This window comes from Sylvia atricapilla, chromosome 4 (assembly GCF_009819655.1).
Source record: "Sylvia atricapilla isolate bSylAtr1 chromosome 4, bSylAtr1.pri, whole genome shotgun sequence".
Lineage (NCBI taxonomy): Eukaryota > Metazoa > Chordata > Aves > Passeriformes > Sylviidae > Sylvia > Sylvia atricapilla.
In genome coordinates, this window is record NC_089143.1 from 20,349,008 (window position 1) to 20,375,473 (window position 26,466).

At 38.3% G+C, this 26,466-nt stretch overlaps 1 protein-coding gene across 3 annotated transcripts in view; it reads right to left on the reverse strand.

The window, feature by feature from the left end:
* The window catches only part of EVC (EvC ciliary complex subunit 1), a 49,764-nt gene that overhangs the window by 1,345 nt on the left and 21,953 nt on the right, over positions 1–26,466 (reverse strand). For 2 of the 3 annotated variants that reach the window (XM_066317247.1, XM_066317245.1), the window contains 10 exons: positions 25,994–26,092; positions 17,551–17,763; positions 10,150–10,259; positions 9,281–9,491; positions 6,328–6,534; positions 5,412–5,556; positions 4,425–4,530; positions 2,344–2,470; positions 1,989–2,082; positions 661–772 (listed from right to left, as the gene is read on the reverse strand). In XM_066317247.1, the coding sequence (XP_066173344.1) occupies positions 702–772; positions 1,989–2,082; positions 2,344–2,470; positions 4,425–4,530; positions 5,412–5,556; positions 6,328–6,534; positions 9,281–9,491; positions 10,150–10,259; positions 17,551–17,763; positions 25,994–26,092 (1,383 nt within the window). In that variant the 3' untranslated portion in view covers positions 661–701. The remainder of the gene's footprint in view (positions 1–660; positions 773–1,988; positions 2,083–2,343; positions 2,471–4,424; positions 4,531–5,411; positions 5,557–6,327; positions 6,535–9,280; positions 9,492–10,149; positions 10,260–17,550; positions 17,764–25,993; positions 26,093–26,466) is intronic. The other variant, XM_066317246.1, reaches the window with a different exon arrangement.

The following is a 26,466-nucleotide window of genomic DNA, read 5'->3' on the forward strand; positions in this document are numbered from 1 at the left end:
TTTGCTTTGCCTGTCAGCAGGATTTTCTCTGCTCAATATATCAAGCTGCAGCGACCAGCTGGCTGGTTTGATCTGCCTGTAGTAATCAGCTGGCATCTTTCAGGTTTGTAGCCATTTCTTCTTCTCTAGTTAGCGCCCCAGCACAAGCCGACTGAAACATCTATCAAGAAAATCATTGTTAGAGCTGCTACCCTCATCAACCAAAGACTGGCACTTGCCTTTATTCCTGAAATAAAGGTGGAAGTTGAAAGCTTAAATACAACAGACTATATTTTGGTTGCTACATTTCAGCCAAGTTCTATTGAATTCACTTGTCTCTGCTGATTTATGCTGTCTGTGACTCAGGTTTAAATAAAACTAAATAAAGGAAATTTGAAAACTATTTCTCATTTCTCTCTACCTTTAATCAAAGCTATTTATAAAATACACAACAGTACAGACAAGCAAATACAGATGAATTTCCTAACTTTAAGAAAGATTATGGGGTAAAAAAGGTTAAGTACATGTGAGAAGTAAATATTAAGGAAGCTCAGCTACTGCAGGCATTATGTTTTGAGTTTGATTGACATGCCTCCTTAAGAAATAGATTTTGCAGTTTTTATGTTAAAAAAGGACTTTTATAAATAGATTTTTAGACCATATTTTTAGCCTCCAACGTACCTGCACAAGCCAGAAGTTATTCCACGGGGCTCTTGAATACATTAATGAGAATCATCTTTTTCTGCTGGTTTGGGTGAAAGGAAGGTCTGTCTTTTGTAATTTGCTTTTTCACCTGAATTGCCAAATGCAGTGGATTAAAAGAAAAGAAGAATCACATATAGTAGAGCTTGTTTGGTTTTGATTAACCTAAAGCAAAAAATTACCCTCTATCACTTCATACATACCTATTATTCCAAAGAAATCACTCCACTTTACATTAGCCCAGTATACTGCTTTTTCACCACTGGTTAGTTCTCACACAGCAGACTCTGAACTGCCACATTGCTGAACACGGAAGTAAGTTGAAGTAAGTGCTGCAACAGTTGAAAGCCCTATCATGTACTTCCTTAGCAAGTAACTGAAAATGGCTTTTTATTACCACCAAACAGAAGAAGAGCCAGTTCATATTTTTGACTGATTTGAATCATAGCAACATGTTGTTAAAATTTCACTGCTTTTTAGGGCCCTGAACTAAGCTTCCACATGTGTCCATGCAGTCAAGAAGCCTACCAAGGCAAACAATTCTGCACGCCTGAGAGACAACAGCTGAGGAGAAACACTTCAAAATTGTGCAGGTGAGTGAGTGAGCTGCTTTTCCCTTTCAAGCACCCATCTTGCCTTTCAGAATCTCTCAAAAGTAATGCCATGTTTCATTCTGATAATGACAGGAAGATTGCACAGCTGAAAGGGTGACACTTGTACACTGCATCTAAAATGTGGACTAGGAAATATGACTGCTATTCTACAAATTTGTCCCTAAGTATCTCTTGAAGAATGAATTAGTATAATTTGTTAAAACTACAGTAAATTCATAAAAATAGATCAAGCTTCCTGATTCAGAAGGATTGTATATTTGAGTACATGTGTGGGAGGCAATTCTTTCATTCCAGAATGAAAGCTGGGCGATTTAACTCTGCTGTTCTCCCATGGATTTAGCAATTGAGGTGAACAGAGTAGTTTCTAAAGGACATGTCAAAGACATGAGAAATGGTTTGGTTTCAGCAGGGCAAAGCCTTACCTCAGTGGACACAATATAATCTATCAGTTAAAGGCTGCTCTGGAGGAGGAAAGGTGACACTGGTTTGTGGCTGTGCTGCTGGAGAACTGGGTGAACTTGAAAGCTTTCATTAATTTTCTACATCCCAGTTAGGGAAATGGCACTGAATGAAAAATCTCTCCTGAAACTCCAATGTGTTATACAGCAAAATCTGCACTGATTTGTGTAATTATATGTGGTTTTTTTGGGGTGGTTTTTTGTGGTTTTTTTTACAGTTCAGGATAGTACCAACCTGCTGGCTTGCTCCTTTTGGAAGGCTTCTTCTTCACAGTCAGTGGAACTCGGGTCAGCACAGCCAACTCACTCACAAAGTCCTGCTCTGCTTCCTGCATGCAAGGACAAAGCAGCAATCACTCAACACAACACAGCTCAATTCTGGGTTATGTTATTACAAATGGCACAACAAAACAGACACATCACTGCAGAAACACAGGAAACAATACTGGAAACAATCAGGTAAGTGTTCCTACAAGACAGTGATGAATCTCAGCACTGATTTCAATAGGGTAGCAAAGAGACCCTTACAATCTGTCCCATGTTTTTCCATTGAATGCATCAGACCCAGGAACCATTTTACCCTGATTTACCCTTAGCTGATTCTCCAACTCGGTTCCTAGGCAGTGCAATCCCAGTAGCTTCTGTTTCAGAGACTCCAGGCGGATTTGTTGCCTCAGTTCAAACTGAGCCAAAATCTTGTTTTGCTGTAGCACTCCCCTGGTCAAGAGAAATGTAAATGTATAGATGCTGTTCAGTGCAAGGGAGGAATACAATCCTGTCAAATTTAGAAGATTTTGTAGAAAGAAAGGCTCATTAACAGTATTGGCCCAGCCAGGTTCTGCTGGGACAGAAAATTTTGTGGTAGATTTTTAAATGTACTTATTTTAATAATGTGCCTTGTCTGTCCATAGCATATAAGGTACTTTTGGAAGTAGGAACTACAGGAGTTTGCAGTGTCCATGCCTGGACTTTGGGAGCTGGAATTCAGCTCTAAAGTTGAAACCTGCTTTCAAAACCATTTCATGTTTCTAGGGTCAGTTTTACTGTTTGTTTGCCAAAGGGTAAATCTGTTCAAAGATCAAGTGTGAGGATAAGGGATTAAGAATCAAGCATTTCATATTTCATACTTTCTGGTATTTCATACTTCAGTACCAGACTGATCCATCCATGGTAATTCAAAATTTGGCAACTGAAACATTAACAATGATATTCTTCACTTGCTTTACTTTTCTGGTTAAGGGTTATTACTAATACAGTACAACCTGAATGGCTGCAGCTTTGCTGCATCTATATTTTTTCTGTTTTCTTGCCTGATCTAGCTTAAAGCAATGCTGCCAATCACCCATCAAATTCCTCAGGGAAGGAGGTAACACAAATTGTTTCTGACATTTACATTTAATGAAGTTGCTATTGTAATGGTCACTGCTTACAGAGGTTACCTTTCAACACTTACTTTTTGAACTCACACTCCTAACCTTGCACTGGAGGGCAAAAAGAAATAAAGCAATCAAATGATGTCAAGTTCATAGGATTTAGACAAATTAATGTCAACTTTGTCATTAATTTACAAAGCACTAGACCATAAAAGAAATCATAATGGAAATAGGAAAATGGGTTTGATTACTGATGATTATGAGATCAGCTTAGATGCTGCATAGTTACATTCTTCAATACCAGACTTCTGCTTTTGTGAAGGCAAATTTCATTGTATTTTCTTTTAAGATACTAGAATAGATTACAGGAGAAAAAAAAAAAAAAAAAGAGAGACAACAGCTAGAAGTGAATTTGTATGCCAAAATAAATGATAAATTTGATCATGAATAACTAAGATATCTTTTACAAAACCCTTTATTGCATAAATCAATTTCTTTACTAACTCAAGAATAAAAAAGTGGGCAATGATACCTTTCAATTTAGAAGAAACAGAATGTCTAAAGAAGGATTTAACCTCTTTCCAATGTCAAAATTGCAGCTTTTGTATTTTTCTGGATAATAAACCAAGAGTAAAGACATAAAATGCTAACAAAAATGTATCATGTAGATGACAAGACATAGAAGTTTTTTATGACAACTTACTACTTTTTAATTGCAGTGCTTTTCATGTGGACTTTCAAGTTTCATTAAATCAGTAATTAAAAAATATGATTTTTATTGTGCTAACATTTGAGGGATTCCACTCTAAATTTAGTGCAAGTAATTTTGATTTTTCAAGGCATTCACTGAAGCCTTCTTTCCATTCTGAGTATTTTTTGGGCTTCAAACATTTTCTCTTCATTATGGTATATGTTTTCTCCACAGCAAACTAACAAACACTTTTGATGTCAAAGTACAAAGGATGGAATGTAATGAATTACATTCAGCACTGTTCCCATCCTACATTTATGTTAAATTTCTTTTAAAATTTTGCCTGTTTTGGCATTATATTTCATTCTCTCTTTTCAAAGTGCCTAAGTATAGTTCTTCAATCTGTTACTAATGACCATCAAAAAGTTTATTAAATAAGTAATTTTCTGAGATCAAAGGGCAGACATCAATTTGCAATAGGTATTTCTTTTCCATCAAAGACAAGTATAAAATGCAAACTTAAGACATTTATTCAGCCAGACATTTATGTAGATCTGCAATCACTCACAAAGCTTAAATAGACAGCAGTGCTGCTGCCTGGTCTAACCTTTGGTGGACTGTGGACGACACATTTAGGAGGCCTTTGGTGTGTTTTTCTTTCAATGCCAGTTCATTCTCTTTATTCTTCAGTCTTATCCTTTCATTTCTTTCTGCTGAAATAATGTTTTTGAAAAAATTTCTGCTCAAAATTAAAAGCACTGAGTTGGGACAACCTTCATCACAAATGAATCCTGATTCTAGGTAGTTTTTCCAAACTTACTGCTCCTTAGGGATATCAAGTACTTCTTACACACTCTGCTGCTGTGATCTGCTGCAAAGACAATACTTTGTGCATCATTAAGCTGAGATAGGAATGTCACTGAATTCCTGTTTACCTACTTCTCCCACCAGGCTAACAGATTACCATGGAATTCAAAGCAGAAATTTTCTAAAAAAAACCTTGATGCCTTAAGCAAGGACTGTCACACCTAAACAAAAAATACAATACAAAGAAAACCCTCCCCTCAGAGGTGACTTATTTCTGGGAATGCTCAGCTTCACAAGATGTCCCCTCAACTGACAGTAGACTATTCTGGTTACTTTTGCATATGCTCACACTGAGTGCTTATTTGCTGACCAGGCTCCTGACTCTGGCCCTTGAAGTCCTGCCTGGCAGCAAGGCTTGGGCACATCTGACAGACAGGACCTTGCACCACTCTTTTTAAATTAAACAGGAGGGAGATGGATGGGTTTGTAACAGATCAGGACATGTAACCTTCATCTGGAGAGCATCCAACCTTTTCTGAACACTCAGAGAGGCTGACAGGCTCCTACCAACTGCATCGTCAGGGAGCAGTTGCTGAATGTACTCTGGGCTGGGCAGGGCTCGGCTGGCTGTGCCGAGGTACTCTCTACCTTTGCTCCTGTGGCTGTGTCAGGCAGACTAAGTTCAGATTTACTAGGCCAAGGGATGCCAGAAGAAGTAAAATCCTTTAGCCTGACATTAAGGACAGTCACTGGGACAGTCACTGGGAAACAGAATTGTCATACAAACCTTGTAAGGATTTCAGATGTTGAAGCTTTTTTCCTTCATAGCCTTCTGTGATTTTTCCTAATTGCTGGTAGTAGTTTTGCACCAGTCTATTGATATTATTGCTGGTCCCATACACACTTTCAACAGCAGATTCCACCAATCTCTCCTGTATCACACAGTACAAGGCACAACTCATTTTCCAAGCCCAAAACTGTTTTGATCTGTTTTAAAAAACTCCATATCTAATTTGGTACGTGCACACAAAATTGTGAATTTAAAATGTGGCTTTAAAAATGGGGCAGACTGAGATACTGAAAACCATGCAATATTTCAACATGAAAAACTGCAGCAAAATCTTTCTAATTTGCCTCATCTCCATCTGGGAAGAGGCCATTCCCCTATCCATTCAATCTCTACAGCCCATTTTAACAGTCAAGCTAACTGCCAGCAAAGCAAGCTAATCTATGTGTAGCTCTGCTGTGACTTTCCATTACACAGAAAATCCAAATATTTATTTTGGAAAAAAATTAATCTATGATGTAAGTTTTAATGTTATTTAATTATTTATCTATGAATTAACATTAAGCTGTTAGTATACAGACACTGCTAATTAGTCATAAACCCTTTATCAATACATAACCATCTCCATTTTTTCCTTCGTTTTTTTTGTTCTCTGCCATCAAGAGTTGTGACAATTTTTTTCCTATTCCAGTGTTTGACTTAATAAAACCTGTTTTGGCTGCTGTAGCAAATACTGAACTGCTATATAAGCATTAGCTTGTAAATACTTTGCAAATTATGCTCAGTTTTAATACAGGTCCTAATGGTCTTCTGCTGATACTTCCAGGTATAGGTTAATGCATATATTAAATTGCCTTCCATCTGTGCAAGGTAGCCCTTGTCTTGTTTGGAAAACTGCTATTGATCATTTTCATACCTTGAAGTCCTGTCCATCATCTGAACTCTTTTTTTCAGCTTCCCCTCGGGCATACTGTAGCAGTGTCTGCCCAATCACCTGCTCCATGTGCTGCTGAAGAAACTGAAGAGCTTCTTGGATTTCTGTGACTAGCTGCTGGTGAAATTCTAAATGGGTTTCTTGTGTTTCTTCCTGAAGCTTTTCCTCCTCTTCACGAATGTGGGACTCCTGGTAATCATACAATGAGACAGCACTGCCACTTAAATATGTTAATAAATGCAGCCAGCTTCACTTTGAAAGTCCTGTACCCATTCAGAATGTTACAGTTTAAGCAATTATAATAATGTCATTTACAGAGGAAGTTCGTACAGTCATTTAACACACTTGTCTTTGCAACAGAACTATAGCCTCTGTCATGGTATGTACAGTAAAAGCTGCATCCTGTCCTATTTGTAACTTCTAAGTGATGTATTCACACGTATGGGAAATATCCTGAGTCCACTAAGGGATAATCGTGGATGCCTTGATAAATGGCACAAGAGCAAAAACGGTTATGTACCAGGAATATTTCCAGAGTTTATGCGTTCTACCTGAGGAAAAACTTGGTTTGTTGGTGCTTGGGAGTACCAATGGCCGTTGAAATAGGTCACAAAGGTGAGTAACAATACTTGAAAACCATTTGTACAACATTCTCTGGTGGTGCATTCTAAAGCCTCTCTTATATTTCTTAATTTTGAATCTGCCATCTGGTAACATTACTAAATGCTCTCTTCCTTCACTAGAAATGGTTCTCTATTCACATATTTGATGCCAGTTTTAAAAGCTATGATATTCCAGGAGACACCTATTTTTTAGGCTAAAGAGTTTAAGTCCTTTGAGGTCTTTGGATCATCCTTGCCCCCATTTTTGTGCATGAAAAGTGCACACTTTTCATCTAAGCTCTCTTATATTATTATGTAATGAACAGTAGTATCTGCTTACCAGCATGGCCTGTTCTGTCATCCTTAAGTGTAGCAGTATGACATTTCTGTCTTCTATTCTGTTGCTGATGTATTTCTTACATTTATATACTCAGTTAAGGCTAAATAACACTAAAATATTCTGGAGATGTGATAGTACCTATTTGATGCCTTCTTGGAAATAAGAAATGCAAGTAGAAAAGAACATCGATCTGCAGAAATATTCTTATTAATGGTGCGTTGTTCGGACATGTTATATTTATAACTGAGACACATTTTTGAGGTTTTTGAGAAAGTTGGAATGTCATTAAACTGTTTCTAATTTTTTTTAGAAACTCAATGTCATGTGAATATGCCCAAGCTAGGATTCATTAGTCATTTTACATTCTATATGAAATCAACGGATAGACATGACATTGTCCACCAATATAAAACTGGCCCAAGCAAAAATTAAGTTTGGGTAAAACAACACAGTATGTCTAAAAATTCGGTTGAGTGTCTGTAAATTAACGTCTTCCTGAACTCCTTATAGATTGGTTCTAGTTTTGGAGGTTGTTTGTAACATGGTTTTTCCTCTGTTGACCTTTCCCAATTCCACACCTATGTCCTACTTTTTCAACAGCAAGAATCTTACATGTGTAGTTTTTGGCACTCACTTGTGAGATGGGTTTTAGCTGGACTTGGAAAGAGGCTGTAATGGAGAGAGGTAAAAGAAACACTAATAATACCTGAGGACATTTCACTCACATTAGGGAATCCAGTCATTACATCAATTAATGTCTCCATGTGAGCTAAGTGAGGAGTAGTGAAAAGCAAGAGAAATGTGAAAAAGAGAAAGTGATATGAATTTCTAATTTCTTATTATTTTATTTTATATTCAATTTCTTCTGAAGGTTAATGAGACTTTCAGATTTTCAAGCTTAAAAGAAACTGCTTCAATTGATATTTTTCAAATATGGAAATGCCAGGACACAGATTTTTCTTATTCCTCTTCCACATGGAGATTAAGGGTTTATATCATGCAAATCCAAATTAAAGGAGTACAGAATTTTATGTCTCAACTAATTACACAGCAACAGCATAGAGCATAGAGCTGCAAAATGTTTGATGGTTTCAAGTCATATGTGCAGCAGCAGTGGGTTGGGCAGAGCTATCACTGACACCTGCTGGGAGGGTTGTCTGAGGCTGAAATATGAAATGTGGTGCTGTTCAACATAAATATCCAATGCAGGTAATCAAATAACCAACATCACTTAATAGATCAACACTAAAAACCAGTCACGAACAGATGTGAAAGTGACCTATGGGAACATCATATCTAAAAATCCCTTAAACTTTCTTTTTCCTTCTTGACCCACAGTTGCCAGATAATTTGGGAGGATTGGGAACAGATGCTCATCTTCTTATGGACAGAGAAAGAGAAAAAAGAAAGAGAAAAAAGAAAGAGAAAAAAGAAAAAAAAAAAAAGAAAGAAAAATTATGACAGTATAGAAGAACTTGCTTGGTGTGGTAGGAGTAAGCATTTCTTTTAATGCTCCAGCAAGAACTTCTCAAGTGCATATTACAATCCCCAGCAGAATTAAGAGCTTATTTTACCCTGAAGCAGCAGCTTTGCAGAAGTCCTTTATACGTTGGAGTCCTTGCCTTCTTGCATTAGTATTTTCATATAAACAAATTGCTAAATAAACTTGCTAGGATAACACATATCACAGATGGCTAGACACTCAATTTAGTATAACGGATTTTAAAATGTCTGCCCAAATTACAACAGGCACACACTCAGGGACCTCCTATGCCAGCAATGTGCATATTTTTGACAGAGGACATTTTTCTTTCTTCTTGGAGCTAGAACTTTTTTTTTTTTTTCTTTTTTTTCCCTTCATTTTCTTTTCTTTTTTTTTTTTTTTTTTTTTTTTTTTTTTTTTTTTTTTTTTTTTTTGTCGTTTGGATCTCTAATGCCAACTATCACAGCACATGAGACCTCTGGACACAACCCACCTGGACACTGTACCTACCACTGCCTTCTGTAGCTGCCACTGGTCCTCATCTTGGCACAGGGAGGATCCCTTCTGCAGGGTATGTTGCTCTCTCAGCTCCTGGAGGGAGCTCTTCTTTCGGGACAGCCGCATGCACGCCAGGGCTGCCATTCCCACTCTTCGGAAGGTTCCCCTTCTGAGCACTGCACACAGAAGAAGTCGGTGCTTTTGCAATATATAGCTAACAGACCTGTAAAACGGACCATTAAAAATCCATCAGTGAAGCTGCTTGCTGGTTTGGTACACCTGTGTTCAGCAAAGTCATTGCTTAAAGGTGACAAGAGTTATTCTTCACTCTTTGCAATGTCTTTTTGTACAAAGCATGGCTTGGGAAGCTGCTCAGGCATAAATGTGTTACACTTCTAGATCTGTCACACTGAAGTTAAATTCAAATGAAAACAGAAACAAAACAAGTTGCTAAAATAAAACATCTATATATTATCTAAAACAAACATCTATAAAACATATCTCTACATATAATACTATATATATATATAATAAAACATCTGTATGTTGCTGGAATGAACATTTTATCTTGCAGAAAATGCAACTCCACTGTGACATAGGGAGTGCAGAGAGATGCTGGCTGAAGACTAGAAACCACAGACAATACTCACAAAGCACACCAGTGACAAATCAAGTAAGATTTTTTAATTTCCAGGGGTCATGATATGTCTTTTTTTTTTTTAATTTGCTTTTGATACTCAGACAAAAATCTGGAGCAGCTGCCTCTCTGCCTGGAGGTGCTTTCCAACACTGCTTTCCATAAGTTAATGTACACAAGTTTTTTATTTTGGCATGCACCAATGAAGTTTTACCCCACTGCTCACTGATTAAACTGTGCTTACTCATCACTGAGGCATCCTAGTCTGCTTACGACACCTTGAATTATCTTCTCTTGTTTCTCAGACAGGTGTTTTTGCATCACAGCAGACAGAGCATATTCTGTTATCCAGAGCTAAAACCAGAGAAAAGAATTACAAATATAAGATACACAGATTTCAGCCAGTCATTGCAGAAACAAACATTAGTTTATTTTGCTAAAAAAACCATCCCTTGCTTTCAAAAACAAACTCATGCTGAATTAAAATTATTCTACTAACTAATATATTTTTTCAATTATCAGAATCTTAAACAAAGCTCACTGAAATTAAAAGCTTTGCACTGGTTTGGATCAGACCTGAGCTGTGTCCCCTACAGATTTTTTTTGTTTCAGCAACAGAGGAACAAGAAAAAATAACAATATGGCCAAAATACTGCATCGACCCTTATCAACAGGTTACAGTAGGCTTCTTATTTGTTTTTTTCTTTTCACTAGTAGAGAATGTAGCTTTTATTTTCACTGAACAAAATAAAGATATCATCTTCCAATCACACTTCTGTCAACAGTAAATAGTGCTAATAGCTGGAAATGGAGATTATGTGATTAGGTAAGTATATGGACAGCAAATTTACAGCTCCTTCACTGTGATATTTAGATTGAAGAATTTAATCTTTAAATGAATTTTGATGGACTTGCCATAGACTGTAAACTTTTGAAGATATAGACTTAAGATTTTGTTTAGTACGTTGCCAGTATTTAAGGAATAGTAAGTCATAAGCTAAAATATTTGCAAGGCTCCAACTCTAACTGTTAGATGAAGAGTATATTTTAGGCTACTGACAGCTGAATAAAACCAGGTTACCTGCTGATGTATCTAGAGCCCTAAATTAAATATAATACCCAGGGTGTCTGACAGTTTCACTTTGTGTTGCAGTGTCATTCAGAACATGAGGGACTAAATTTTCAATTGTGGCAGACAGTAGGTTTCACTAGATCAGAATGTCCAGCAAGGGATTAGATGTTGTACTGGTTTCAGGAGGGGTGAAGCTTAGTGCGGTGTGGGCACATCCAAGTTGTTATTCTATACCACCCACATCATAACTGTGGGGGTGGTTTTGGGGTGAAAATGAGCACACCCCTTACAAATGGGCACATTTTGCCTCTCTCCAGCAGGAAGGTGTCAGCATCAACCCCTGCAGATCCAGCCCCTATCAGCACCCCTGCTCCCCATCCTGTTTTCTCTGGAATGCAGCTACAGGACTTGCTGCTGAAAGGACAGTGGCAACAATGTTCACCAACAGCAGGACTGAACCAACAGAGCCAGTGCAGAGGCTGCCATGGGGATTGAACCCAGTCCAGTTGAGGGGAGGCCGACTGACAACATCTGAGCTGAGCCTGGGCCAGCTGAGCTGAGCTGAAAGGAGATGGCAGAACGGTTGGAGAAGTGGCAGTGACCTGCAGGACCAGAGCAGTGGGGCGGGAGAAACAGCGGCAGAGACTCCTGTGCAGAACTGTGCCCAGCAGAGCAGTGGCATAGCCTGACTCAGGGGATTTATTTGTCACTGGCTTTCATTGTTTCAGGCTGGGGAATGCAGGAAATGTTAGCCATGGGAGTTGTCTTGCAATTCTGCCTTTTTTTCCTGACAGCCATGGGGCAGTGAGTGGGAATGGTTCCCACAATACCTTTGTCTGGGGAAGCCAAGTGGACATGACCTACAGTGAGCATTAGCCATCTCTTTGTTTCTTCCCAGTGGTGAACTCCTTTTTGCTGGGTGAAACACCTTCTCTTTTTGTATACCTTTGCTATTAATATTGCTGTTGTTATAGCGCATTTGTTACTCCATGGCTTTATGCTTTCAGTACTAACCCATCGTCTTTGCTTTTGCCACTCCCCTACTGGAACAGGCAGGGGAAGAGAAGTGGCTGATTTTCAGTTTAGTTTCCATCTGGTGCTAAAACAAATGTATAATTGCACAATTGTTAGTGTTAGATTAGGAGTGGTACTAGGCCTTCTGCTGGATATGAGGTTTTTTGTTGGGAAGCAGTGATCTGTGCAGGAGAGAGGCTTTCTCTGTGAGCACAGAATGAACTCCCCTGGGAAGTGCAGAGAACATCAGAAACCTCATCATCTTTGGCTTCAAAATTAAAATGTATTTCTTTCATGGCTAGTGCCCTCCCTGTAGAATACCCAGTGACATCTAACTAAGTGACATCTACATGACCTCTCTCCATGTAGAAAACCTTACCAAAACACATGTTCCTGAGCAGGATGCCTGACAAGGATGAGCAGGCAGTCAACAACAAGTGACAGATGGGGAGAGTGCAGCTGAGCATGAGAAGCACAGCCCAGAAGACTGCATGGCACTGGAGACCCACAAGGCTGCTCTCGGCAAGAGCCTCAGCCGTACCTGTGTAGCCAAATCTCAACTGATCTGAGTCTAGGTGAGTCTGATAATCACAGAGGATAGCTGAGCACAGTGCCTTCTCTGATTGCATGCTGCAAGAATCAAATTAAGGTCTATCAGGTCTCCAGGTATCATCATGACAGATGGCAAAGACTTGCTTGAAGTAATAATTGTTATCAGCGTTTCCCTTTAGCAGCTCTGTGGATATTGCTCCTAGTGTTTCACACCTCTCTGCACATGCCTTGTAGAGCCATCACATTGTGTACTTTAACATCTCTTTCAGCAGTTAAAAGAAAGTCTGAAAACGACCTTTTACTTTCTGGAAGTAATTTTATTTCCAATGAGAGATTGGCTGTCGTTCAGATGTGAGTTTCCATCATTTTTGGAGACCTGATTGTTTACTGAGAAGTTGCTCTTGAAGGGCAAGTCAAAATGCATGAGGGCATATATCACCAAGAGACAGAGCACAGGAGATGATATCTGAATTACAATTGGAATGCTAAATGATGTAACATTGCAGCCGAGAACCCAAAATATGGCACCTCACTTGCTATCACTATATCCTATCCAAATCTTTACTTCTGTTTATGAAGAAACAGACTAGTTCTGTAGTAGTGAAGAGCTCATTCTAAAGAATGAGTCACTTTTTCCATTAAGAGTGCATTTGAGATAATCCATATCCAGAATTTATAAAATGTCTCTGCACTTCCCTGAGACCAAAGGGAAACTGAGAATATACCAGAAATTCCTCCAGCACACAGTTATTAAACTGAACAGGAAAAGTACCTCAGTTGTGTATGCAGTAAGAGAAGAAGAGGAAAGGAGGGGAAATTATTACACATTTATGATGAGAGGATAAATAAGAAAGATTGAGAATTAGACCAAATACTAAGCCAGTGTCTCAAAAAGGCCATTAGGAAGATGATTAAGATAGAAAGGATAATCTGGAATAAACAGGACATTGTATGTTTAATTGGAAACAACACCAAGGCAGCTCACCAGGATAGGCTAGCAGAGCTGGGTATTTTCCACCTCCAAAATACGAGAAGACCTCACACAGAGAGGCAGAAATGTGACAGCAAAGATTCACTGTGAATGTTGAGACTGCTGGCATGTGGCTGAAAACCAGCAAAACCAGAGACAACTACTTTCTTCAGGCCAGGTGGCAAGGTCAGGCCTTGTGCATGCACCAATACTCCAATGTTGGGTAAAGTCACCAGGCACGTCTCCAAGCTTTCCTGTTCTTGGGAACAGCCTTACTTTGCTGAAAGACAGCAATGTATGGGGGGAACAAACATGGTGCTGCACAGACTTAGCTGCTGGAACAGACCTCAGGCTCTCTGACTCCAGCATTCAACCAATTAAACCAGTGATAAAAGTATGGTAAATGGGGGAGTAAAGCTCTAAGAAATGTCTGGCTTCTTGAAGTGTTACTCCAATCACTATGAAAAAGAACCCCAGAGAAAGTGATAAAATGAACGCAATGTCAAAACTGGTAAGCAGATGCCAGTTCAGCTTTCTGCGTGCCAAGCCAGATGGGAATGGATGGAAATCTCATCCCATTTTTATTCTGTAGGCTTTCAAATATTTTGCTTCTTGGTCAAGTCCACAAAAAGATCTTCTGAAGCACTGCTGAAGTGTTATTCTCTGGCAATAAAGGTGAGGAATATGCCTCTCCTTTCTGTTTTGACGTCTTTAGCACAGATCATTCAGGCAATGAAAGGAAAGTGATTTCTCTGTCTCGGCCTCTAGATGGGGTGCGATACACATTGACTGCCAAGCGAGAGAGCGACTCAGCCTGGTGCAGGAGGCTGCTCCCTGAAACTGCTCTCGACAGAAATCATGAGTTAGGGACTATATGGGAAAATGCTCAAAATTTATTTTCATTAGTCATTTATTCCCATTTGCCTCACTCATATCCTCAAACCTACAAGGCAAAGTGATACATGAAACTGATTTTTTTCTTTTTAGTGGTAAAAGTGATTCTTTTCACCCAAAGGACATTATATTCCAGACATGCATAAATGCTAGGAAAGATCATCTTAAAAAAAGATAGTTCAAGTAAAAGGGAAAAGTGTCTTTTAGAGCCACGTTGAAAAGCACACATAAATACCCTGGTGAAAAGACTTCTGGTGTTAAGACTCCTCAAGCCTGCAAAGCAGGTGACTTGTGTAACACTTAGCACAGCACATTTATCAAGAGGCAAATGAAAAACGTACCTCCTGCTGTAAAATGCCTGACAATTTAAAAGGCCAGTCAATATGACTCTTGATTTATGGATCTTTTGTCAAACTCAGAACTTTAACATCTATGGGATCTTCCAAATGACATAATCACCTGGCACGTGTGTCCACTATCTCTTCTTCTCAAGGTAGAAACCAAGAAACCAAAAACCATTTTGTAGGACAGAAGTGTCAGCTTAGTGCTTAAATGTTTATGATGCCGTTTTATAGTAGAAAAGGGACAAGAAATGCACTTTGCATATGAACATAATACAATGGGTTGTGATGTTTTTTAGACTGATGAAAATTTGCCAACCTAGCTTTGGTGGAATAGCTATCTCCCTGCATTCTCTCTTTGGAGATAAAGCAAGCTTTTTTTCAGTCCAAATCCTTTCCAAAAAGCCACAAGCATTAAGTTAAAAAAGGTACTTAGGCTCCTGCACAGAATATTGTCTTGAGGAATCATAAGATGAATTTCTCACTAAGAGAAACTCTTATCTCTTCTTGGAATTTATCCGGTAGAATCACTTGTCCTTAGGACTTCTCTGTCTGCCACTAAGGGAATTTTTGTATTGAATAAAGCCCAGCTGCAGTGCTGGTGAGTCAGAGACCAATGGGAGAGCTCTGTCATTGCTAATTCGTCTGTAGCTCTATACCTCAGTAATTGCTGTTAATGATGTCAGCAAACCCTTTATTATTTTTTTCCAGCTAGGAAGTCATCTGCTTTACATTACGCATGCTAGGGTACACAAAGTGATGGAAAGTCAATTTTTTAATTTAAATAACCTATGCTTGAGCATGACCAGAACACTTGAATTCACATACAATGAATCCACCACACACTGCTGCCCAAAGACCTATTATCTAGCAGCTGAGTCCTGGAGATGAACTAATTCTTTAAATCCTTTGAGAAAAGTTCCCAGAATATGGTTTCTCCACTCAAGAGTGTGCCAAATGATAGCAACAGAGGAATGTATAAACAGCATTTTTTGACCAAAAGGTCAGACTTGAGACATGACTTGAGACATCCTCTCTCTGTGGTGAGTCTCTTATTTGTTAAATGCATCCTCTCCAGCCCTGAACAATGACTGAGGTTCAGTGAGACACAGGAAGGGACACAGCAGAGGTGCCCTAATGTGCACTCTGACATGACATTATTCATAAGTTGCACACCAGAACCTCCTGATTCTCCTGCTTCATAAGATCCCACATTTTTTATGCCATTGTTGCGCTTCTCTGTGGTTTTTTATACCACCACGTTGCTTAGGGCTCTGTGCTACAAGATGTGCTCCAGGTCATGCACATACAAGGACAGGCAACTTGTGCACCCTTGATGAATGTGAAAATGAACAGCAAGGTTTAAACTTGACAAGTCAGGTATTCAATTTAACCCTTGATAAAAAGGGGCAAAATAATTTAAAAAAAACCCACAGTCAGACATTGTTTCATTAATCACCGAAGTTACAGGTATGCTAAAATCAAACACTAAATGCCAGTCAACAGTCCCAGAAAATACAAATATAACTAAGCATGTGAACAGATCCACTGGCATCAGTGGTTGGTCCCAAGCACAGTTTAGTATAGTTTGCTAGATAGCCCTGTGACACCAAAACAGAAAAATAGAATTGTTTTTCAAAACAGGTCAGTTACAATAAAGGACATATAAAAGATCAGGGAGGTGCTCATTGCATAACTCCAGATTAAGGAATATACAGAAAAAAACAAAGGAAATGCCTCAGAATTTTAATGAAAAAATTTACTTTTGTAATTCCAAGGGTTTTCTAAACCCACTGGTTAGCAAACAACTCTACCAGATTTAGTAGGAAGCCTACAGTTTCCTGAATCACAGTGTTTTACAGTAGAATCCTAAATACGAGTGGGTGAAAAAGTTGAACACCTTAACACAGCTTACAATAATTAGGGACTTGCTCAGTACCTCATTAACAATGAACTGGATTGTCTGGGCACTTTGGAGAATGAGGGCAAGGGAAAATACGATTCTGCCAGTGTTAAAGAAATCTGCCAACCTTTTATTTAAGAAGCTCCAATTACTCTATACATTGCAGCACACACCTAACATTTAGGAAAGGACACACCTTTGAACAGAGAAGGTCTTTCTTTGACTAATCTGTGATAGAAGCAGTGCTAACAGAGACATGGGACTGCCTGAATAAACCGAAGGTATATTTGAGCCCCAGTCTGATGCCAAAGACATCTGCCTCAGCATTTGTTCTTGCTTTCTCTTTTGGTTTCAATGCCCCCTTTAGTGGGCACACATAGAGCAGCAAAGCTGGATGTGTGTTTTTTCCCCTTTGCAAAGTAGAGTAAATTTATAAAAGTACGTATCATATCTTTCCAGTAATTATAGTATTAATGCACAAAAATGAGTAAGAAATATTTTTTATTGCCAGGCTTCCTTGCCTGTAAATTGTATTTATATGTACCCTCTCCTAACAGACCTGGTGAAGGTTTTTTTTTGTACTGTTTCTGTAGATGCCAAGAGTTGAGGACATCAGAGAGCAGCTTGCCAGAAAGTGTTTATGCACTGACAAAGCTGTCAAACACTATGGACAGATGTTCAGTAATTACATTCTGACTCCTCTATGCAAGCCTACATGCACAGCATATATATTCACTTCATGTTGCAGGTAAAACTGCTCCTCCTCAGCCTAGAGCTGTGTCTGGACTAGGCTGTATATTTATACACTAAACATTCTCCACCGTAAGTATCTTAATAATTTTTTTTTCTTTATCCCATTTTTTAGACACTGAGATCTCAAAACATAACATGGATCTTACTTCTTTTTCTTGCAATAGTTGCTCCTGGAAAAGCTTCCAGCGTCTCTGGCGGTGGTTCTCCCATTTCTCCAGCTGAGGAAGCAAATTCTCCTGCCATTCCTCTTTCAGAAGCTCACATTCCCTTACAGAGAGTCTGGTCACCACAGGCAGGGTCTCAAGAAACAGCTCCGTCACCAACTCTGCTAAAGCATGGGAAGCCTTGGAATACAGCTCCTAACAGAGGGACAGAGAGAAACAGGAGACAAAGTGAACCCCAGCCCTCTGGAGCTGTTTCCCTGCATGTTCCATGATAGATAGCAGTGAGGGAACCATGTAAATACACTGGGCTAGTGACCAAATCCTAGAGCTAAAATCCAGTGTCAGTATGGCTTGATTTAAAAAATCAGGTTTTGTAGATGGAACAACTTAAATGTTTTAGTTCAAGCAACACAAGACGTTTCAAATGTGACACTGGTAGGAGCACATGAGACCCTGTGCCCTTACTGTTGCTCACATGTGACAGAAGTAGAAAAGAATATCTTTTTTTACTGGCTATGGTGATGTGTTATAAAACCACCTATTTTGAAAGTTGCTGTGGAAACAATCTGGTGAAACAACACCTCAGAGGCACATTTTTTTAGGTGCTGATATGAAATGAATGAAGAAAGAGGGAAGAGTTAAAAGGGATGGTATGGCTTTTAGATAGACAAAAGTGACATCAGTAATATCAATAGTTAGTACTTCAAAATATGACACTCTTCAATGCCTGAAGATGCCTTCAATGCCTGAATTTGAATTGTTCAAATTCATCCTGATGCAGAATAGTTTCAAGCCCAGGAAAACAAACATCTTGCAGTGATTTTAAGGAAACTAGTCCCATATGAACAGCTTTTAATTGCTGAAGCTTTTTCACTCACAAGGAGTGCCAAGGTGATTTAGTCAGATGACATCCAAGCTAAAAACTCTGTTCTGGATTCACTGTCAAATACAGAGTGGTGATAGAGCTGTGTTGGCAAACTTGGTGCCATTTGAGATAATTCCTGGGGAGAAGGGGTTGGGACAGGTAGCTTTCCCAGCTGAAAAGTGAACAAGACTATACTGGAAAGTCACATGGACACTGCAGTATTCCTGCAGGATGATGAGCTATTTTTGTGTGAGCTCCACATGATCCCACCAGTCCAAAGAGCTTTACTGCCTAGCTGGGCTTGCTTTCATTGCAATCAGTGTTAACCATCTTCAAAACATATATATCACTTTCTTTTCTTTAAAATACTGATAATATTTTAAAAACTCTTACAAGAATTCCTGTTAAAATAAGAAGTCAGGTCTTCTAGATGCTGCCTTCCTTTAAATACAGGTTTAATTACAATTTCCTAGATGATTGAAATCTAGAACCTCTCAATAGAAACACTGGGATATTTATCTAGATGTCAAATATACTTGTCTGCAGACAACAGAAGTTCTAGTGGAATGTTTTTCGGGGGACATACACTGCTATAATGTACTATTATGTAAGAGCTCATTCCAATTGCTAGATACTGAATTATAAAATACAAAATACTAAAAAATAAGAATTAAAAAACTCCTCAAACCCCAAAAGAGAATGTTAAAGTGCAAGGACTAGGACTCATAAATAAAGACCAGAACTTAGATTGAATGTGAAATATAGTTTGATACTATAATGATACATTTTTTGATATCCCATAATGACACATTTGGGGTTCATGTAATGTTTCCACAGCACCTTTATCTGTTCTATGTTTAGGTTTATAAATACCCTTTGAATTGATTGATTTCTGAAAAATATTTTAATATTTGTCATTTATTGTAAAATACACAAGCTGTGCACTGAGTACTAAATTATTATTTTCCTCCTATGATCCCTCTAGGATGCTAATCACCATATTAATTAGCTGTTTCACAAACAATAAATAGCTTAACAGCTCCCTGCAGTAACCTCTTCTTATGGATAAAATTGAGGCACAACACTAAAAAACCTGTTCACTACATCTTTAAGATGAGCTGTCTCAGCTCTTTCCACTCTCCTACCTGTTTAAAGAAGGCAGGATTTTCAGAATCCAGCTCCCACTGGCTTTCTTTAATCCTAAAGTATTCTGAATTCTTGCAAATTGGACTATGGCTTTTTGAAAATGAGCACTGGGCAAATGAGTACTGAGTCAAAGATCCAACATAATATCTAACTTCTTTCCCATTTCTAGTGATTGCTCATAATCTAGACACGACAGTATAATTTAGGGAACTTTTGCTACACAGATACATCCTGTGCTGAAGGATTATTGCCCCTAGTCCTTTATTATTATAGTTACAAGCTCCTGTTACAAAAAGAGACATGATTTACACCATCCTAATCATCTGTGCTCTTGTGGGCCTGGCTTAGCTTGGCAAAAGCAGTGCCAAATGGTTTGCCTGCATTCCCTCTTCTGCTGTTATTTTAAAATCCAAGGCTCCAAGCTCTCAGATTTAACATAAACTCGAAGTTACTGCATTTCTAATCTACACATCACATACAACATTTAACAAATAATGGCTCTATCTTTGTCAGCCATCTCTCCTCTGAGCTTTACCAGCCTTTCAGGACACATTAATTCTCCTGCCTTTACTGGGTGTTCAGTGATATAAGAATTTCTATTTGGTCTGAAGTAGTTCAGGAGTCTAGAGGAGTCTGTGGCATTTCTACTGCAGCAGATCAAAAGATCTCAGGCAGGGTGTTAAGGAGTTCTATTCTTAAACAATGGCAGCTAAATCCCTCTTGAACACATTTTGCTGTGGAACAGATAGCATTTCCCTGGCATGCTCACAGCTCTGTGTTATTATTTGCTATGAAATATTTTGCACAGAACAAAAATACAGTCTTTTGTTTCTTGCTGTCAATGCCATTTTGTTCTGCCTGTACCCCCTGCACCTTCAAATTATACCTTTGGAACTGTCACAGTGGGGACAGTTACTGAAGAAAAATGTGATTTGTTCCTTTTCCCACAAAATCCCTTATCTATATCATCTCATTAATTTGATGATCACATGGACATCAGAGCCCAGGCAATCCTTGAATGCCAGACCTAAGAGCATGCTGTACCCAAAGGCCATGCTGTTTAATGCAGCACTTGAAAAAATGTGGTGGAGTGGCCTTTTAAAATTTGAGAGGGGAAATACTAAGTCTACATTTAGGAAAGATTGCAGATGTGATTGAATTCTACCCAGTGGCTCAAACTAACAAAATAGTTCAAAAATTTGTAGTCTAAAGAATGTATTTGATATCAAACTGCAATAAAGTCTGTCTGTGAACAGGATTGGCATACTATGTATTATAAAAGTTATTTTCCACAGGAAAGAAAAGGAAAATCAGTACGGATTCCAGGATCTTATTTTTGGACTAGAGCCTCTACAAATATTTTTTACATGCTTCCTGATATGCCATCTATTGTTTTCAGAATCTAGACTTAATGGAATTTATTCAAATTGATTCCATTAATAGAATAGCTGATTACAGTATTGAATGAACCTGTTTGTAGTACCTGGCAGTCAATCTCAAAGCTTTTCAAAAAATCCCCAGAGAGATACATCAAGCATAAAGTAATACCATGGGGTATACATAGAAAGAAAATGGGCTTAGATTAAAATGCTGAGAGCATCTGAATTTTAAGCAAGGTAGTAAATATATAATTTTGTCAAGAAACAGATGAAATACATAGCTTATCAGATTTCACTCAAAGAACAATATTAATTCTCCCCCTTAAACCTAAATTATTAAAAGGTTCCTACAAATAGATGAGTGAATAGTGAAATTGTGAAGCAGGAAAATGTATTTAGAAAGGCTGGTTGTAGTTTATTTTACATGCCAGCCACTGAAAAGTATATATTATCTCAAGGAGGGAACTGCACACTTATTTGTCAACTTGTGATAGAACATTTTCTTAAAGGAATTGAAGTATCTGGTGGGAAACTGCTGCATGTGCCACCAGAAGCTCAGTTAGGAGGTAAGAGATTCATGTCCCAACCCATATTGTATCTTATGGAGGACAGAGATTCAATACTCAGATCATACATCCCATAAATATCTCTAAAATTCTGGGACACTGGACACACACACCACTGGCCAATAGAAGACACCTCACATATACTCAGAAGATAAAGTCACTTGAAATGGGGAAAAACTAATTGCATGTACTTCTCTCTTCTATGTGAAGAATTCTGGAAAGTCAATTGGAAAATGAAAATCCTACCTGCTTTTAAGCATCCTAACATCAATAAAGCATAGTGACAGTGAAGTCATCCTCAGCACAAGTTAATAAAAAAAGCCCCACTGCTTGATTTTCATACATTTAAAATGCAGGTTTATTGAAATTTCAGTCTTGCCTCCTCACTGGTTTTTTGATTTATTCAGGAGGCAGTTTCAATCTTCTCTTCTGGTACATTTTTTTTAGAAATATGTCTTTGTGGATAAGGTTATGTGTCCTTCATGAGCTCTAACTACTAACTAACTACTAGCCAATTGTGAATCTGTATAGTGGTAAAATACATTTTCTTATGCAGTAAGGCAAGAGGAAAACTTTAGAATGAAGTCTACCCCTATCAGGCATCTTGTATCAGCTTTGACTGAAGTGACCAAAACAAATCTAATAGTGCCCAAACTCAGAGTTAGGATAGGCTCCCATGGTATGAGTTCACAGATTTAATCTATCAGATGATGCTATATTTTTGGGGTAAATCACAGGGCAAAAATTTCAAAAGTGAGCCTTTGAGGTGGAGGTCTCTTCATAGGGATTCCCATCTGAGACAAACTGAGTGATTCTCCTTAAAAAGATGCCAGATTTTGGTACCCAAAAATGCAGTCCAGCATCCCTAAACATATCTCATGCTAACAAAATTACATAAGGAAAGTAATGAAAGAGTAAGTCCCTGAGAATATTTATTTTTTGCCAAAAATATTTCCCCCTTTTTATTACAAAGTAAAAAAAAATCAAATACTTTTCCTCAAACTTTATGTCTACCCATCCATAAAATGTCTACTACCTTGCTCATTGATAACACTCATGACTTAATAGCTTTTAGTCTAAATTCTTGTGCATTTCATTCCTGTCTCAAGCCAAATGAAATAACATTCTGGTGAACTGCTATCAGCAAAGGGGAATTATAAATGACAATAAATTGTGTTTTTATGGTTTTGAAATAAATGCTGATGAAAAATACCTATCTTACCATGTACTATGTAATTCCTAGCTGTTAATTGATTTCCTTTGTGCAATTTATATGTCTGTTTTCTTAATAATGAACTGTTATCTCTCAACCTCTTCAGTTCTCCTTTCCCTACTGAAATACATTGGTAGCTCACACAACAACAACAAAAGAAAGGGAAAAGATTAAACATTGGTGAGTATCTGATATGTTAGACTTGAGACAGACTTGAGAAAACCATTAATCTGTTAAAGAGAAACAGAACTGGATATATTGGGGCAGGGAGTGGGGTGGGTGATGTGTTAATGTTGCCTGTAATAGAAAATGAAGGCAAAACCAGCACTAAATCCCTTGTATACAAGACAACTCTGCAGACTCTGTTCATGAAAAAATTAGGCTGATCCATTCAATTAGCTTTGCTCAATTTTTCCTTCAGTGATGATACACTGTAATAATCAAAATCATTCACCTCTATTCTTCAACACACATTTCAAAAATTAGTATGGAGCCTGTGTCTAGACATAGACTATTCACCTACAGCACACTCTTTTAATCCACTAGTGTGGCTGAAAAGTCCTACACTATCCTCCAAATATAACTCGTTCATTCACTTCAGGCATCAACAGATTCCATTGACCTTGCTTAAATCATTTTAATTGATTTATTCATGCGTACACAAAACAAACCTACTCAATTGTTCTATGCAAACACAGTCAGCTTCCAGATCATTGAGTTTTTACATATTTATTCACCAATTTGGATAATTATTCCATTTACTGTAGCAGTACAGACTTCCCTAGTGCTAAAGGGTTATATAAATCTGTCTTGATCTGTTTAAAAGGCAAAAAATGAAAAAATGGAAAATGCATAGAAATTTGACAAGGGCTTAGAAGAACATTGTGAAGAACAAGCTAAGGATCATACACAAGTGAGTGACACTTACAGGTTAGCGACACCTTTTCTTCTGTCCCTAGAATACTCACTGGTTCCCTGTTCGGTCACATGGTGACCTCTTCCTTGTATCTTTAATATCACCTTTTTCATTGAGATCATGTTTTGCCTTCTTCATTTGCACGGCAAATGACTAACAGTTAAGCCTCAGGGAGTGCAGATCTGAAAAGGCAACACCAAGCTTTGCAGTGTTCACAGAAGTGCCCAAACTAGCTGGTTGTCTAAAGGACTATGGTCCAAATGCAGCAGGGACATACGTCTTGTAGCACAGAACTGACTGCTGCCATGTGAGGCTTGCTAATACCCAGCCTGTTAATGCTGCTTGTTTAAGTCTACTTGAGCTGCAGTCACACAACTGCACTGTGGAGGATCTCAAATCCCTGTCATCTTCCCACTGCTACCTTGCCCTCCTCATTAAGAGCAGCAGCTTCTTCTTATGAAAACTAAGCAACTAAGTGAAGAGGCAAAGTCCTGCTGCCCAGGGAAAGGCTTGTACATGATGCACTTCTGCTCTGCATGTGTGGTGGATCAGAGAGAGAAGCAAAGGCATTGTGTCTGTGAGATGCATCTCCTTCCTTTAATAAGTCTACTACTGCTTTTTTGCCCCTGGTTATGGAAAACATGTAACCACTGCACTGTCCTCAGCTGTAGAAGTCAGAACAGCCCCATTTACCTTCAGTTGGACTATGTTCATTTGTCTTATCTCTTCTTCCTAGCTCACAAGGTATATTCAAAAGCAGCCTCCTCTCCTAAAAGAGTTTGTAGGACCTGTGTTTGGGGTTAAGGGGAGAAAGTGCAGTTGCTCACTATATTAAATATCACAGTAAAAATGTTTTATTACAGAAAAAAAAAGTGGAAATTGAGATTTGTGGACCCTTATTTAACAGATGCCAGTTGGATCACAATATGTGAGGTTTTTCATGTCTGGGAGCGTTTGAGTATAACCATAGGAAAGCAGCTGTAATATGGAATATAATGGCCTAGAGCTGGGTGATCTGGCAGAGTTCAAGTTTGTGCAGTTCTCCTGGCAACGTGGCAATTCTAGAAAAACTTAATTTACCCAAACCAATTTTTTCTTTAGTGGGAAAGAAAACTTAGCTTAGTACTGAAAGAAATAGGATTTTCAGTCTAGTCTTAGTGTTACTAAAGCAGAGTACACAATAAAGGGAAGCAACATTATTTCACAAATGATGTGGAATTGTGTAGGATAAAAACAAATTTGTTTAGTCTCCAGACTTCACATGAATTGAGGAAGAGGATGGAGAGTTAGTAACAATGGATGATGAACTGAACACAGTAATATCAGCAAACATGTTGACTTTTCTATTAAATAGCTTTGTACATTTAATCTACTCTGATTCACTGGTATATCCTTCTAAGCAAACCCTTCCTGTCTCCAAAGCAGTAATTTGTCTCAATTTATCTGTTGCTTGTGCTATTACATAAAACCATGGCAAAAGTATTTGTTCTAAACAGAATGGCTTTTTGTTTCTATCAAAGGCATTTGAAAAAGTGCATGTGGACTACTGCTAATTAAGACTGTACAGGTGTATTATCCTCATGTGATAGGGACCAGAAGTTTCTTCAACATCCTGATCTGGTCATAATTAATCATGACAAGGATCCTGTTGAGCTGAAAGTGATTAGTTCCAGCTTAATTAAAGGTCACTACTGACTATGGTTTTGAGCTTCACCAGATAGATCATGTTATCATATTTTTTCTGCATAGACAGAAAATAGTTAAAGATGATGCAAAAGCATGAAGCATCTAGAATTTTCCAAATCAGTAACGAAAAGAAGCGTAGAATATTACTTACACCAAAGATCTGAACCTATGTCAGGAAACTAACTAAAGCAAAAAAAAAAAAAAAAATCTCTGTGAGAAACAAATTAAAAGACTGCATTTGGAGATGTAGTGAAGTTCACTTAGAACAGTATCATCCAGCAACAGTGCAGGAGAGATAATTACGCCACATAAATGAAATCTCTCTCCTGGTAGTAATGACAGACGTGTGCTCTCAACATTACTGCAACCTTGTCAGCCACCTGGGCAGGATGTTTTGGCAGACCATGCAGGCATTTTCTGACTGATACTTGGTTAGGAAACATAGTGCTTTGGGAAGATAACAGAAAAGGCAAGCCAATGTGGAAGAGTCTCCTGCCTCTTCTACTTTGTGTTAGCCTGTCTTTCTGGAGCTGCAGTTCCTGGAGCTGATCCTTCCTGCAATTCCCCAATCTTCCCCAAGGCCTGACACTGCAGTGGGGTTAGGCAATCTTCAAAAATGTAATTTGCTAAATTAATTATCACTGAAAGTGGCACCTTGTAGAGATTGGCGACAGCCTCTGTGCTCTCACAGTCATCCTCCTCCTCCAGATCCCACTGTGCTTGCCAGTGTTTCTCTATCAGTTCACGGTAAGCCTAAAAGAAACATAGCAGGTGCATATAAACAGCTGAAAAGATCTCAATAGTTTCTTGTGATCCCTCTCTTTTCTTCCTCAATACTCTTCCCATTTATCACTACAACAGTAATTGTTTACCTGGAACCATGACTCAAGAGAGAAGTGAAACTTACCTTACCACCTTAATTTGAGCTTATCCAGTCTTGAGTATAAAATTCCTTAGCCTTGGCAATATGGGGTTAAATAATGTGTACATACTACTACAAAACATGTGAAATTATCTGATTTGAAACCTGCTTTCCAGTGCATGAATATCACTACATCATAGCCATTACTATGAACTGCAGAACAGCCATCTGATATCATCATGAGACACCTGAGTTACAGCTGTAT